The sequence below is a fragment of the Balaenoptera borealis genome (genome assembly GCF_965194805.1).
Source record: "Balaenoptera borealis genome assembly, chromosome: 19".
In the NCBI taxonomy this organism is placed as follows: domain Eukaryota; kingdom Metazoa; phylum Chordata; class Mammalia; order Artiodactyla; family Balaenopteridae; genus Balaenoptera; species Balaenoptera borealis.
Window position 1 is genome coordinate 61,041,709 of NC_138878.1, and position 15,762 is coordinate 61,057,470.

Below are 15,762 nucleotides of genomic sequence, written 5' to 3' on the forward strand. Positions count from 1 at the left end.
GTCGGAGCTGCCCCGGGTTGCGGCCTCCTGGACCCTGGGGCTCCCTCCCAGCGCCCTGGCCTTGGTGCCCCCCAGCCGGTTCCCACCACCCGCTCCCCTGGTGCATCAGTGGGGGCGGGGTGTCAGGGTGGGGAGGCCGCGGGTCCGTGGGGATGGCCTCTGACCCTGTGCGGGCTGCCTGTTTCAGGAGAGGAGCCAGCAGCCCCTCTCCGCAGAGGGCCCCCACCTCTCCGTGCCCGCCTCGGTCATAGTCAGCGCCCCGCCTCCCGCCCAAGACCCAGCCCTGACCACCCCCGTCACCAAAGGAGCCGGCCTTGGCCCTCAGGCCCCCGACAGCCAGGCCTCCCCGGCGCCGGCCCCCCAGGTAGACGAACCCCAGCAGCCTCTGTCCCAGCGCAGACCAGCCCTGCCCCTCGCCCCCTCCCCGCTCCCTCCGCTCGCTCCCTGGCTGCCTCTCTGTCTCGCTGGCTTGGGAAGCGGTGCTCGCCTCGGCTCCCCAGACGTTTCCCGAGGGTCTCCTGACAGCCGTGGATGCTTGAGACCACACCCTAGTCAGGGACACAAGATCCACACAGCAGGAAATGGATTAGGTCCTAGAATGATCATTTTCCTATCTGGATAACTAATATTCAGGTAGCTCACATTTTAAGGAAGACACCAAGAGGTCTAGATCTAAAGCCCCCTCTCCTGCTTTCCCTCCCAAGGCGGTTTCTTGCACTCCTTTCCCAGGCATAGACAAGCAAAATGACAACTGGATTCCTTCCCTTCCATTTTTACAAAAGTGATAGCGTACTCTGCATGCATTCTGCACCTTTTATCATTTAACAGTTCATCTTGGAGACTGTACTGCATTCTTTTACATGATTGCATAGTATTCCATTGTGTGGAGGTACTATTATTTATTTAACCAGTTGTTGTTGGGAATTTAGGTCACTTTTGGTCTTTAGCTGTGGATGAGCAAGGTTGCAAAGGAGAACTCTGTACGTATGTCTCTTTGTAGGATAAGTGCTTTAAAAGGAAATTGCTAGGTCTAAGAGCAAATGTATTTGTAGTTTTGACAGATATTGCCAAATTGCTCTGGAGTATAAATTGGTTTAACAGATTATCAGCAATATATGATCTGTGCCTTTTTGCCCCCACCCTCAGCAATATTGAACTTGGCCGATCAGATAGGTGAAAATGGTATCTTGTTTTGTTTTAATATGCATTTTGTTTTACGGTAAATGAGGCGGGGCGGGTTTTTATAGATTTAGAGCTATTTGTGTTTTCCTTTCTATGGAATTGTCTGTTCATATCCTTGGCCATTTTCAAATTTGGGGTACTGGTCATTTTCTTGTTGATTTGTAGAAACTCTTTACATATTAGAGAAATTAGCCTTTGTCTCATATGAGTCATTAGCACATCAGCATTTGAGAGGTTAGGGTGGGCCACCTTTTATTCTGGAGGGATGGATGTTGTACTCGTTCAAAAAGGACCAGTGGGTAGGTGGATTAGGGTAGGCAGGAAGAGGAGGGAGTAACATGAGCGAGGTCCAGGAAGGCAGAAATCAGCTGGGCCTTGGCCTTAAACAGCCATGATTTCATTCTCAGGCTCTGCTACTCACCATGTGACTTGAAGCAACTAGTTTCTTCATTCCATCAACAGTTGTTTAGGGAAGGGGGTGCACTACGTATGTGTCAGGCCTTGTGCTAACCCTGGGCGAGTCCCTGTAACTGCCGAGCCTTGATTTCCTCATCTGGAAAATGGGAATAATAGTTTCTTTATAGGTCTATTAGGACAAGTAAACCAGTTAATATGTGCTTTGCACAGAGTAAGCATTCCATAAATATTTGCTATTATTATTATTATTTTAGCTATTGTGTTTATGGGTCAGTCCAGAGGGACATGGGGCCAGGATGTCCTCAGGTCATCTCTACCCAGAGAGGAAAACCAGGCAGGAGTAGGGGAGGGGCAAGGGGCCACCTAGCCCATGAGAGACTCAGGTTGGAAGCGCTGTTTCTAGAGTGGTCGGACCGGGCCTGGGTCCCTGGGGCCAAGGGCGGTCCCCTCTCCGAGGCTCGCGAGCTCCCGTCCTCAGCTGGAACGTGGGGCTGGTAGGAGCCCTTTTTCCGAGTGCTGTGGTTGAGAGCCAGGCCAGGGCACATGTGTACTCTGCCACTTTAATGTTGCATACCCTGCAGGTACTTGTCTAGACTCGCTCCTTGGGTGACCAACCAGCCCAGTTTACCCAGTACCGAGGAGGATCTCGGGAGATGGGACTTTCAGTTTTACAACTGAGACGGTCCCAGACAGACCAGGACAAGTTGGTCACCTTCCTGACTCCTCTCGGCCCTCCCTTGCCACCTTCCCTGCTTTGCATTTCTCCATAGCACTGACCACCCTCTGACCAGGCTGCCTGTTTTCCCTGTTTCCTGTCTTCACTATAACGTAAATGCCTCTCTGTAACGTATACTCTTCACTATAACGTAAAGTCCACGAGGCAGAGAGTTGTGTGCGTTCAGGTCCTGCTGTCTCCCCAGCGCCCAGAACAGTGCCTAGCCTGCAGCAGATGCTTGGTGAGCATTTGTAAAATAAATGAATGGAGGAAGGAACCCAGCCACACATACGAGCTCCCGCCCGGTGCTGAGCACTCCACGGCGAGAGCAAAGGGAGAGCCATTACCGATGGGCACTAGGTGTGCCTTGAAAACCACGGTCCCGGAGAATTGTTGTTAGGGGAAGTTAGGACCAGGGACTCCACTCCCGACCCTGCCACTTACAGGCTCTGTGACCTCCGCCAAGTCCCTTACCGCTCTGTGCCTCAATTTCCTGACCTGTCAAATGAGGATGATGATAACGGCATCTACTTCATAGGCTGTTGTGAGGGATAAATAAGTTAATGTATGTAAAGTGCTTGAACAGGGCCGGGCATGTTGAAAGTCCTGCAAGCGTGAAAGAAGCCAGGTGAATTTTCCATGAAGGGCCAATAGGAAACATTTCAGGCTTTGCAAGTCTCTGTCATTATAGCCTAGCAGCAGCTCTAGATCTAGATTCTAGATAAATGAATGAGCATGGGCGTGTTCCAATAAAACCTTATTTATAGACACTGAAATCTGAATCCCCTGTCAACGTCCCAAGTCAGAAAATATTCTTCTTCTTTTGACTTCTTTTCAACCATATAAAAATGTAAAAACTATTCTTAGCTTGCCGGCCATACAAAATGGTTGGCTAAGCGGGTGGCAGGCCAGATCTGGCCTCTGGGCCATAGTTTGCCAACCCTTTTGATGTCTTTATTTCATTACGTAGACACGCAAGGCTTCATTTATTCAGTCCCCTATTCATGAATAGTTAAGGTGGTTTCCCGTGGAATTGGTAACAAACCACACTCCCACACATATTCTTGTGCCAGGCTTTGCACATGCATGAGAATACCCGTAGGGGTAAATTTCTAGAAATAGAATTGCTGGACCAGAGGGTATACAGCCGGCCCTCCATATCCACAGGTTCTGCATCCCCGGATTCAGCCAACCGCGGATCAGAAATACTCGGGGAAAAATATTCCGGAAAAAGCAAAATTGAATTTGCTGCGCTCAGACAACTATTTACATAGCATTTACATTGTATTAGATATTATAAGTAATCTAGAGATGATTTAAAATATACGAGAGGATGTGCATAGGTTATATGCAAACACTGTGCCATTTATACAAGGGACTTGAGCGTCCTTGGATTTTGGTATCCGAGGGAGTCCTGGAATCAATCCCCGTGGATACAGAGGGTTGACAGTAAGTGCTTCCCAAGCATGTTATGGACCAAACCGTTTGCTCCTCTGTGAGGTCTGTGCCGGTGAAGGCCTTCTCCCACAGCTTCCTCAACCCCAGGTCAGCAGCCGACTCACTGCTGGCCAGGCGGAAAAATGCACTCCTCCTCCTGCACTTCTCTCTAATTCTCTGCGTCAATCGAGCATCTTCCCATCTCCTCACGGGCAGTTGGAATCTCTCCGTAAACAGTCCGCTCATGTGGGAGCTTAAAAAAAAAAAAAAGATTATAAAAATAATTTCATGCTTCTTCAGAGAATTTAGAAAATACAGAAAAGAACCAAGAAGAAAAACAAATCACCCATAATACCAGCATGCAGAAGCCACTGGTAACATTTTTGGTATGACGTTTCCTTTTCGCCTTGCTTTTTTTTCTTCCCATCCGTTTAAAACGTTTGTCGTTTTTGACATTAGGTATTATAGTCACGTGGTTCAATCATGAAAAAGCATTTTTAAAGTACGGGGAGAAGCATCCCACCCCGTGCCTGCATTCCCAGCCCCCGGCCCTTCCCCGTAGCCTCAGCACTTATTTTTTGTATCTCCTTCCAGCTCTGTGCATATACAGCCTCGTGCAAATATGGGTTTACATTTCTCCCTCTCCAGCAGGTAGCACATTATCCACTTACTTGGGCAGCGCGTGGGGAGTTGCCTTGTTCCTTTGTTACAGCGGAGAAGTATTCCTCTGTACAGATAGGGATGGACGAGCATTCATCTCCGGAAGTGCTGTCCTGATGCACGATAGACCACCTCCAGGCTTTGGTCCTCCACGCAGAGCTGCAGTAAACAACTCAGCCACCTGTCATTTCCCACATGTGCAGGCGTATCTCTCTGGTCACTTCCCGGAAGCCTGTTTGCTGGTTCAAAGCACAGGTGCACTTAGAATTTGCACAGCTGCTGCTGAATTGCATTCCTCTGAGGCTGTAGCAAATGGTGCCAGTTTAGACCCCCAAAGGCAATGCATGGCTGTCTTTATGAGACATACGGCTTATTCCTAATGTGATGCCTGAACGTGGATCCATAGGGTGTTTTGATTTGCGTCTCTCTTATTACAAGTGAGGTTGAACATGTCTTGAAATATTTCAGCCTTTTGTGTTTCTTCTTCTGTGCACTGTCTGATCATCTCCTTTGCCCCTTTTTTCTCACTGCTTGTTATTCTTTGTGATTTCTAGAGGCTCTTTGTATGTGAGAGAGATGAGCTTTGTCTAGGCTATGAGTTGCAACTATTTCCCCCAGTATGCCATTTGGTTTTTGACTTGGTTTGGGGGGAGTGTGTGAGTATTTATCTTTCATGAGGATGAGATTCTTTTTTAAATTTTTAGACTTTTTTGGTTACTTTTAAACTTTTCTTTTCTTTCTTTCTTTTTTTTTTTTTTTTTTTGGCTGCACCATGCGGCTTGCGGGATCTTAGTTCGCCGACCAGGGATTGAACCCATGCCCTTGGCAGTGAAAGCGCGGAGTCTTAACCACTGGACCGCCAGGGAATTCCCTGAACTTTTCATTTTAAAATCATTTCAAACATACAGCAAATTTATAAGACTAGTACATGGGAATAATACTCATGAGAGTTCTTTACTCTCTGACCAGATGTATTAGTTGTCTATTGCTGTGTAACAAATTACCACCACCCCCCCCCCCAAATGTAGCAGCTTGAAACAACAGACATTAACTTATCTCACTAGTTTCCAAGGATCAGGAATTGGAAGCAGATTAACTGAAAGGTTCTGGCTCGTGCTCTCTTAGGAGATTATAGTCAAGGTATCAACCAGGACTGCGGTGATATGAAGGCTTGACCCGGCTGGAGAATCTGCTTCCAAGATGGTGCACTCGTGCCACTGCTGGCAGGAGGGAGGACCTATGTAGAGACGAACTGAGGCTGAGGCCTCTCCGAGGGGCAGCTCATAACATGCTCTACAGTTGGCTTCCCCCAAGTGCCTCATCCAACAGAAAGAGAGCAAGAGAGCACCCAGGATAGAAGCCACAGTCTTTTTTTATAATATAACCTAATCTTGGAAGTGACGTGTGGTCACTTCTCCTGAGTTCTTTTGGCCACTTTTGACCAGAGACCAACCCTGATACAATGTGGGAGACTGAATCCAAGGAGGCAGGGATCGCTGGGGGCCGTCTCAGAAGCTGCCTGCCCCGCCACATTTGCCCACTGTAAATATCTGGCTGCGTTCGCTTTAGCTGTAGCCCTCTTGGCATGTATACATTCTTTTTTTCCTGACTCATTTGAGAGTAAATTGCAGACATCATGCTTCTTTACCCCTTAATATTTTAGCATAGTATTTCAGCCCTTGAGAATAAGAGCATTCTCTTATTCGATCACAGCAGAGCTATCAAATTCCGCAGATCTAGCCGTGAGACAATACTGTTATCAAATCCAGTGTCCATAATGCGGTCTAGCCAGTTGTCCAGTGATCGTGTCATGGGTCATTCTCCTTATCTCACTTAGCATCTGGCACATCTGTGTTGCCACTTCACCAAGCCCTCGGAAGCCTGTGCTTGGGGGGGTGGGGGGGAGGTGTCGAGTGGGCCGGCTCCCTTCACCCTTACTCACTTTAGCTACTCACCTGCTGCTGCCATTGGGTTTCTTCTCCTACTTTCTCTACTGTAAATAGTCCCACAGTGGCCAGCCCTGTGAGCATGCGCCTGAATGCTCCTTATCACAGATTCCTGGAGGGGGGGATTACCAGGTCAACTCGAGGGTCTTTCAAAACCACCAGATCAAACCGCCTTCCAGAGGGTTGTCCAGGTGACAATCTCACCAGCCCCTTGAGAGCCAAGGTCCAAGCTTCTGATACCTCCTTAGAGGTGGCAAGCCTTTGGGGACATATAGAGTGGTTGATAGGTTAGTTGGTTTTTTAACTTTGAATTGCCAGAAGTTATTCAGGGCCAAGCTTGGAGGCTTAAAGCAAGCCATGACTCCGGAATTGTCAGTTGGCCCACTTTGGAGGCTTGAAGCAAAGAGCCCGAGCTTTGGAGCGTGGCAGCCATGGGTGGCCTTGGGCAAAGTCCCCTGAGCCCTCTGAGCATGAGTCCTCCTTGCTCAGCTTGGAAGTCACTCACTGGGTGGTGTAGATAAGCCAGGGAGATGATGAGCACCTGTCTGAGACTCCACCAGTAATTTTGACTCCCTGGCCTCAATTTCTCATCTGTGAAATGGGTCCAATATCATCACAGCTCTCAGGACCGTGGAGAGACCACACGAGTGGGTACAAGTTCCCAGCCGTACGCGCTGGATCAGTGTGCACCGTCACTGGGGTACAGTGAGCAGAAAGGCACCACCAGCTCAGTGTCAGGTACCCGGCTGGTGCTCGCTGGTTCAGCAGTAGCTGCCGAGGTTATGGTTCTTGGGGAGGTGACCTCAGAGGGAAGAGAGTGCAGAGGGCTAAGGCGCTCTGGCTGAGGTGTGTTGTAGGCGAGGTCACTGTACGTGTTACAGAACTAGTGCCCGGATTGCGTGTGCAAGTCTGACACATGCGTGTGCACATGCGTGCACACACACACACGCACGCCCATACCTGCAGGCTCACATGGCTCCCAGGTAGGCGTGCAGCCACGGTCACACAGGCACACGGAGGCAGCGGCCACGGACACTTAGAAGGGGACCCGTAACTCATGGGCTGGTGTCCAGAGGGGCCTGACCCTGACCCTCAGTTTCAGTCCCTACCCCTGCCTCCCTGGATCCCCTAGTTCCCAGCCGTGCCCTCCTCGGCCATCAGCCCCCCGCCCCGGTACGCAGCCACAGTGTCTGTGCTGGCATCTGTTCTCCTGGGTTAGCTGGACGGTCGGGCCAGGGCCGGCGGCCGGAACGCTGCCCCCGCCTGGCCGCCTCCCTCCCCCTTGCTGCTGTGCTCGTGCTCCCCGGCCCCCCGCCTACCCGCTGGGCAGCTGGTGTGGTGCCCCCGCCGCCGCCACTGCTTCCTACGCTGCTACCCCCAAAGCCTGCAGAGCTCGCCTTCATCTGGGGGGGACTGGGGGGGGCACATGGGGAGGGGGGTGAGATCGGAGGGCAGAGGTGTGGGGGGATGGGGGGATGGATGGAAGGGGGAGCTGGGGACAGACGGTGTGGGGGAAGGTGGGGGACGGGTTGAGGGAATGAGGTAGGTGGACGTGTGCAGGGCTTGGGGGGGACGGGTGGAGCGGTGAGGTGGGCAGTTCAGAAGTGAGAGGCGGGAAGGGCGGTGGGGTCCTTTCAGGACTAGAGGTGGCTAAGAAGGGGGGGGTTTCTGGTGGGAGTGGCCGGGGTCCCCAGTGTCTTGGGGCAACGGGAGCCAAGGCTGGTTCTGACCCCCGCCCCCTCCCCTCTCCCTCCCTCCCCTGCCCAGATCCCAGCAGCGGCTCCGCTGAAGGGCCCAGGCCCCTCCTCATCCCCATCACTACCTCACCAGGCCCCTCTGGGAGACAGCCCTCACCTGCCCTCCCCACACCCTCCACGGCCCCCTTCCCGCCCGCCCTCCCGACCCCACTCTCGCCCACCTTCGCAGCCCCAGAGCTTGTCCCGCCCACCCTCAGAGCCCGCCCTGCACCCTTGCCCTCCGCCCCAGGCCCCCCCCACTCTGCCTAGCATCTTTGTCATCCAGAACCAGCTGGGCGTGCCCCCACCTGCGAGCACGCCGGCCCCCACTGCCCCAGGCCCACCGCAGCCCCCTCTGCGACCCCCGTCCCAGCCCTTGGAGGGGCCGCTGGCCCCAGCCTCCACCTCCTCTGTCGTGGCCTCCTCCTCCGAGACGTCCTCCAGGCTGCCAGCCCCCACGCCGCCCGACTTCCAGCTCCAGTTCCCCCCTGGCCAGGGGCCCCACAAGTCCCCCACGCCCCCTCCGACCCTCCACCTGGTCCCCGAGCCCGCAGCGCCCCCCCCACCGCCTCCTCGGACCTTCCAGATGGTGGCCACCCCCTTCCCGGCGCTGCCCCAGCCGAAGGCTCTTCTCGAGAGATTTCACCAGGTAATCGGAGGCAGGGACTGGCCCCCCGCCCGCCCCGCCCTCCCCTTCAGTCCCATCGGAACCCCTGGCACTTCATGGCTTTGTCTTCGCCCCCAGCCCTGGTTCCTGGCCGCCCCCACTCCTAGCGTGTGCCCCCCAGCCACCTGTCGCCCTCCTCAGGTGCCGTCCGGAATCATTCTCCAGAGCAAGGCTGTGGGTGCCCCCGCTGCCCCGCAGACCTCCGCCAGCCTGGGGCCCCTCGGCAGCCCCACCGCCTCCGGGCTGGTCAGCGGGCAGGCCCCATCTGGGACCTCCACCGCCCCCAGCCATGCCCCGGCCCCGGCGCCCGTGGCCACTGCAGGTAGGGGAGAGGTGGCCCATGCATGAGAGCTGGGGGGCCCGAAGGTGGGTGGACGGGGGGCTGAGGGCCGGGGAGGACGGGCTAGGGCAGAGCCTGGGGGCCTGAGCCCAAGGGGTCGCCCAGACCTCCCAGAACAGGGAAGGTGGAGGAGGAAGGGCCGTCTCTCCAGATGTCCCTCCAGGGGGGCACTCCCTCCAGGGCTGACACAGCCACCGAGGCCAAAGAAGCAGAGGAGTGAGGGGTGCAGGGTCGCGTGTTTGGAGGCGTGCGCCTTCGTGCCAGTGACCCCTGAGCCCTGTCTGCCCCACCTCGCCCCCAGGCCTCCCTCCTCTGCTTCCCGCCGAGAGCAAAGCCTTTGCCAGCAACCTCCCGACCCTGACTGTGGCCAAGGCCGCTGCATCTGGGCCAGGGAAGTCCTCCGGGCTGCAGGTAAGGGGCTACCAGAGTGGAGGGCTAGGGCCCGAGTGACATCACCGGGAAACCGGGACGGGGGCCAGAGGGGCAGGGGATGCTGGCCGGCAGACAGAGATGGGCAGATGAGACACAGCCTGGCGATGGGCGAGACACCAGGATGGTCTGGGCGGGGGGGACACACGAGAGACCGAGACAGTTGGACAGAGACCCCTCCCGGACACCAAAATGACAGGGTGATGATAGGAGAGATGGCTTGAGTGAGAACCCAGACGGTCGCTGGGGACTGGAGCAGGTGAGAGGCTGAGACTGTAGGAGGAGGGGCTGCATGGGCTCGGGACAGGTGGGGTGAGGCCCTAGACGGAGGGGCAGGGCGGGGTGGGCAGTGAGACACTGAGTCAAACAGAGACGGCGGAGATGGGGCGGGGGTTGGGGGGAGAACTAGGATAGTGGTACCCAGACTGGAGGGGCGAGACAGGGCGTGTGCGGGGTCGGGGGGAGACCGAGGCGGAGACCAAGATTTGAAAGAGCTTGAGAGGGAAGACCGGGCATGAGCAAGGGAAGTCAAGAGAGAGATTTAGGCAAAATGAGAAGAGTCAGTGCAAACCAGATGCCAGACAAGGACGAGGGATTCAAGGGCCATTTGGTGGGCAGGGAGGGAGACACCAGGCGGAGGCCGAGAGGCCCAGGCCGGATAAGGGGCTGGAGGGGACCCAGGCGGAGGGTGCCGAGGGCTCGAGCCTGCCCTTCCCCCTCTCCTCACCGTGTCCCGCCCCTGGATCCAGTTCAGGTCTTCCCCGCAGGTTGAATGTAATGGGCAGAGCATCCCGCAGCTGGGACCAGGACCCCATCTCGGGCAACATCAGCCCCCTCCCATCTTTGTCCCGGGCTGGGGGGTAGAGAGGGTCAGGCTGCCAAGGGAAGGCTCCTCCGTCGCAGTACCTCTCACTGGCCTCTTCCTTCCCCCCCATCGCCCCACCCCGCAGTATGAGAGCAAGTTGAGCAGCCTGAAGAAACCACCTATCCTTCAGCCCAGCAAAGAAGCCTGGTGAGTCCAGTGCCCAGCCCTTGTGCCTTCCCACCCTGTGCTGTCCCTCCACCTCTCATTAGCCCTGTGGTTTGAGCAGTGCCATTTCCCTGAAGACCCTCAGCTTCCCCCTCTAGAAAGTGGGGTGGGAATAGTAGTGATAATAGGGTGATGGGTGAGGATTCGGTGAGGCGGTATTAGGAGTATTCATGAGGCAGCTAGGCTGCTGGCTTCAGGAGGGAGGGATTCGGAGTGGCTTGGTCACCTCGGCACCCCCAGCATCTCAAACAGGCCTGGGGCAGGCAGTGCTTCGTATCAGGGGATGGGTGATGAGCGTTTGGGCGGGTGGAAGATGAATGGGGGCCTGGGTGAATAGATGGATGGATGGTAATCAGACTGGTGCGTGGCTGATCCGATGGCTGTTTGGGTGGATGGGCGGCTTGCCTGCGTTCTGTCCCTCTCTTCTGCCCTCCTTCCACCGAGAGTGTTGGTCGTGTCCTCATACAGTGTCCAGTCCCGTGCTAGATTCTGGAAACACCAGCCAGACCAGGTCCTGCCCCCGTGGTGTGTGGGGGCTGCTGGTCTAGAGCACAGGGTACAGCCAAGCATGTCTGGTGGGACATTATGTCTGGTGTATTATGTACATTCGTACATAATGTTTACGTGCTGGGCTAGAAAACAGCCCATTGAGAGAACAGGATCTTATCAACCAACCAACCAGGGGCCCAACCTCGCTGCCGGCCTCCCCAAGCCTGCTGCTGGGTCAGAGGCAGAGCGGGGACATGCTGACCCCAGGTGGCAGGAGACGGTATTGCATGGAGGCTGAGTAACAAGCTCTGGCCTCTGACTCCCAGTGCTGCCTCTTCCTCGCTGTAGGTGCTTTGGGTCAGGGACTTCACCTTTGTGGACCCCAGTTTCCTCATCTGTAAAATGGGCATAATGATAGCGCCTACTGCCTTTGGTTGTCCGCAGAGATGCACTGAGGCAGAACAGGCACATTCAGCACCCGTTAACACATACTCCCCCAGCGTTCCTTTCCCTGTCCCGTCGTTTTCTGCCTTGTGGCCTGGGGCTCAGGGTCCAGGATCTGCTGTCTCCTGGCCTCACCACCAGCTCTGTGTGTGTGTGTATGTGTGTGTGTGTGTGTGTGTGTGTGTGTGTGTGTGTGTGGTGTCCTCCCCACCCCCCAGCTTCCTGGAGCATTTGCACAAACATCAGGGCTCCGTCCTGCACCCTGACTACAAGACGGCCTTCCCCTCCTTTGAGGACGCCCTGCATCGCCTCCTGCCCTACCACGTCTACCAGGGTGCCCTCCCCTCCCCCAACGACTACCACAAAGGTGAGGCCTCCCCTGGGACTCTCCCCACCCTGTCCCCGGCGTGTGGAGGCGGGAGGCGAGGACTGCAGAGGGTGCCGAGGAGCAGATGCTAGTGCAACTCTGCACGCGCCCTTGACTGTGGGTCAGGATGTGCCCAGCTCCGTGCACATCTGCGGGTCCCTAGGTCCCCAACCTCTGGGCCTCCGGACCCCTTCTCTTTCTCCACAGTGGACGAGGAGTTTGAGACGGTCTCCACGCAGCTGCTGAAACGCACCCAGGCCATGCTCAATAAATACCGCCTCCTGCTCTTGGAGGAGTCCCGGGTAGGGTGGCCGTCACCTTCCTCCCCGGGGGACCCTGCCCTTTCCCCTCACCCCCTCTGGGCAAGAAGGAGGGAGGGGGGCTGGGTGGGATCACAAGGACAGTTTGGAATGTGTTCCCATCCATGCCGGTTGCTCGCGTCCCCTCCCCCACCTCACCTCTTCACTTGCCCATCTTCTCTTCTCTCCCCCCTCAGAGGGTGAGCCCCTCAGCGGAGATGGTGATGATCGACCGAATGTTCATTCAGGAGGAAAAGACCACGCTGGCCTTGGACAAGCAGCTGGCCAAGGAGAAGCCTGGTGAGAGGGGAGAGAGGCGGAGTCCCCGACTCCTACCCGCGTAGTGCCCAGTGCCAGAGCCGCCGAATTAGACTTGGGGCGGGAGCAGGGTGCGTGGCCTTACCTCACCCCACCACTGGGCGGCGCCCGAGCCCCGCCTTCCTGCCGGGTGCTCCCGGCTCTGAAACCACAGAAAGCTGAGCTCATCTTCCTCCTCCTCCATCACCGTGTGTCCATTTCATCTCCTCGATCCTGGCCTGGATGGAGGGAACATCCTGCCACCCCCGGGGGATAGAAAAGCAGGGGAGCAGAGCCAGGACTGGGGTGAAGCAAGCAAGGTGCCTGGGTTGCAGAAGTTAAGGTGGCGTCCACTCTCCGGTGCTGACCTGTGCTTGCACACTGGGGGGACTTGGGAATTGAGGAAAGGGTCCTACCTAGCAGTATGTCCTCAGGACTTGATGAGTCAAGGGCTTAGCCCCGGGCCTGGCAGGTAGTAGGCGCTCAGTGTACGCTGGCTTCTCTCAGCTCTGCTCTGCAGGCGCCTCGTGCTTTCCCTAACCCCCTGGGTTTTCTTGGCCCCCTTCTCCTGCAGATGAGTATGTGTCTTCCTCGCGTTCCCTCGGGCTCCCCATCGCCGCCTCTTCCGAGGGACACCGGCTCCCCAGCCACGGCCCATCACCGTCCTCGGCGTCTGGGGCCCCGACCCAACCCCCTCTGCACCTGCCCACCAAACTGGTGATCCGGCACGGTGGGGCGGGCGGCTCCCCTTCCGTGAGCTGGGCCCGGGCGTCCTCCTCCTCCCTGTCCTCCGCTGCCTCCTCTCTGGACGCCGACGAGGACGGCCCGATGCCCTCCCGTAACCGCCCGCCCATCAAGACCTATGAGGCCCGGAGCCGCATCGGCCTCAAGCTCAAGATCAAACAGGAAGCCGGACTCAGCAAGGTCGTGCACAACACAGCCCTGGACCCGGTGCACCAGACCCCGCCGCCACCCCCCGCCGCCCTCAAGGCGGCCGAGCCCCCGCCCCGGCCCCCGCCGCCGCCCCCCGCCACCGGCCAGATGAACGGCACAGTGGACCACCCGCCGCCGCCGGCCGCCGCCGACCGCAAGCCGCCGGCGCCAGCCCCCCACTGCCCCCGCCTGCCCCTCCGCAAGACCTACCGCGAGAACGTGGAGGCCCCGGGCGGCGGGGCGGCCGAGGGGGCGGCGGCGGGCAGAGCCCGGGGTGGCAGCCCGGCCCCGCTGCCCACCAAAGTGGACGAGGCCACCAGCGGGCTCATCCGCGAGCTGGCGGCGGTGGAGGACGAGCTGTACCAGCGCATGCTGAAGGGCGCCCCGGCCGACCCCGCGGCCGGCACCGGGCAGGGCAGCGGCAGCCGGGAGCGTGGCTGGGAGACGCCCCCGCTGCCCCCGGCCAAGCGGCGCAAGTCTGAGTCGCCCGACGTGGACCAGGCCAGCTTCTCCAGCGACAGCCCGCAGGACGACACACTCACGGAACATCTCCAGAGCGCCATCGACAGCATCCTGAACCTCCAACAGGCCCCCGGCCGGACGCCTGCACCCCCGTACCCACACGCCGCCCCGGCGGCGGTCACGTCTGCCTCCCCGACGCCCCTGCACAGGCCGGAGGCCTACCCGCCCTCCAGTCACAACGGTGGCCTCGGCGCCAGGACGTTGAACAGATAACACCGGGCTGGTCTTCCCTCCCCTGTCCCCTCGCTCCGCAGGGACGCCGCGGGGAGGGGGGAGGGGGGCAGCCGGGCGTCCGACCTCAGCCTCCTGGGGGACACGAGCCGGGGACCCCTTGAGTTTTTCTTGCCTAAGTTATTTGAGTCACAAAGGCCTCGTCCCCCACCTCCTGCTTCAGCCGGGTTGTTGGGTGGGGGTCGTGGATTTCGGGGAGGGGCTGTAATGTAAACTGTCCCCCTGCCAAAGGAGGGGGTAATCCTGGTGTGTCGTTTCCTATTTCTTCCCATTTCCTGCACACTCCGCCGCCCCCCCCCCCCCAACCGGGGGACACGTGCGCTTTTGCCAGGGATGAGGGCTTCCTGGCTGTCCCCACTGCTCACGCGTCTCCGGGTACCGGGCCTGTCCGTGTGGCTTCACGGATCCCTGCGTGGAGGGCGCTCAGAGCCGGCAGGGTCCTTGCGAGCTGCGCTCAGCCTCTCCCCACCGCCCCCCACAGGCCGAGAAAGGAAACGCACGGGAGGGGCGGCGTGAGCCTGCATCCTGGGACCCCCAACTGGGAGCGCTGTGCCCGCGGGCAGCTGTGTCCCATCCATGTGTGTGCGTCCCGCTCCGTGTCCTATGTCCCTCTGTGTGCGCTCGAATGAGAACGAGAGATTGCGAAGCCTCCAGTCCCTCGACTGAAATCCGAGCACCTCCAAAACAGGAAACCGGGGTCTTCCTCCCACCCCCTCCCCAGCCAGTCTTCCCTCTGTTCTTCCTGCCGCCAGCCACCCACGCCAGATTTCGAAATCTTGGAGACAAAACTAGTACTGTAAGATAAATTTTTTTGTACTGTATTTATTGTGTATAACGATTTTTTTAAAGGAGAATTCTGTACATTTAGAACTCTTGTAAATTAAAAAACGATCCTTTTTTTTAAAACTGTACTGACGCCCCCCCGGCCCCCTTTGCTTTCGGGTCTCCGGGGACTTGTTTGGAGTCCGGGGGTAGGGGCGACAGGTGGGTGGAGAGGGGGATTGCGAGGACTTAGTCCACATACATATGTGAGCCCCTACTGGGTGCCAGGTCCTGTTCCAGGCACAGGGGTGCAGCTGAACAAGACAAGTGCTTGTCCTGGGAGGGCCAACTTGGTGGTGGAGAAGGCAGGCAGTGAAAAAGTTCAACCAAACACAGGCGATGCGTGTCTTTCCTGGTAAGGTTCTGTGGTCTCTGGGAGAACACGGAATTAGCAAATACTGAACCATCGCTCCTGGGGGGAAATATAGGGTTAGCTTCCTGCCAGCCTCTGGTCACGTTTTTGTCAAGCCGTCAAGACATCGCCTTGTTTTATGTGTTTCTGTTTAAAGACACCTCACTTAATGTATAGTGCTGATTCGTTAACATTGACCTCACGGCCAAGGGCACTATAACTCGTGCCTGAGTGAAACTTCTCTAACCCGTATTTTCTCCGTGAGGCACATCCCAGCCTTCTTGTGCTTAAGCACTTGAGACAGCACAAAGCACTACACCTGGGGGCCATTTAAAACAGAGAAATCAGGGCTTCCCTGGTGGCGCAGTGGTTAAGAATCCACCTGCCAATGCAGGGCACACGGGTTCGGTAAGATCCCACATGCCGCGGAGCGACTAAGCCCGTGCG

At 57.2% G+C, this 15,762-nt stretch overlaps 1 protein-coding gene across 12 annotated transcripts in view; it reads left to right on the forward strand.

Moving 5' to 3' along the window:
• The window catches only part of BICRA (BRD4 interacting chromatin remodeling complex associated protein), a 79,737-nt gene extending 64,685 nt beyond the window's left edge, over positions 1-15,052 (forward strand). For 7 of the 12 annotated variants that reach the window (XM_082368568.1, XM_082368570.1, XM_082368573.1 and 4 more), the window contains 9 exons: positions 188-364; positions 8,125-8,742; positions 8,839-9,082; positions 9,402-9,511; positions 10,480-10,541; positions 11,711-11,859; positions 12,067-12,161; positions 12,356-12,458; positions 13,030-15,052. In XM_082368568.1, the coding sequence (XP_082224694.1) occupies positions 188-364; positions 8,125-8,742; positions 8,839-9,082; positions 9,402-9,511; positions 10,480-10,541; positions 11,711-11,859; positions 12,067-12,161; positions 12,356-12,458; positions 13,030-14,123 (2,652 nt within the window). In that variant the 3' untranslated portion in view covers positions 14,124-15,052. The remainder of the gene's footprint in view (positions 1-187; positions 365-8,124; positions 8,743-8,838; positions 9,083-9,401; positions 9,512-10,479; positions 10,542-11,710; positions 11,860-12,066; positions 12,162-12,355; positions 12,459-13,029) is intronic. The other 5 variants (XM_082368572.1, XM_082368574.1, XM_082368564.1 and 2 more) reach the window with 5 other exon arrangements.
• The last annotated feature ends 710 nt before the right edge of the window (positions 15,053-15,762 follow it).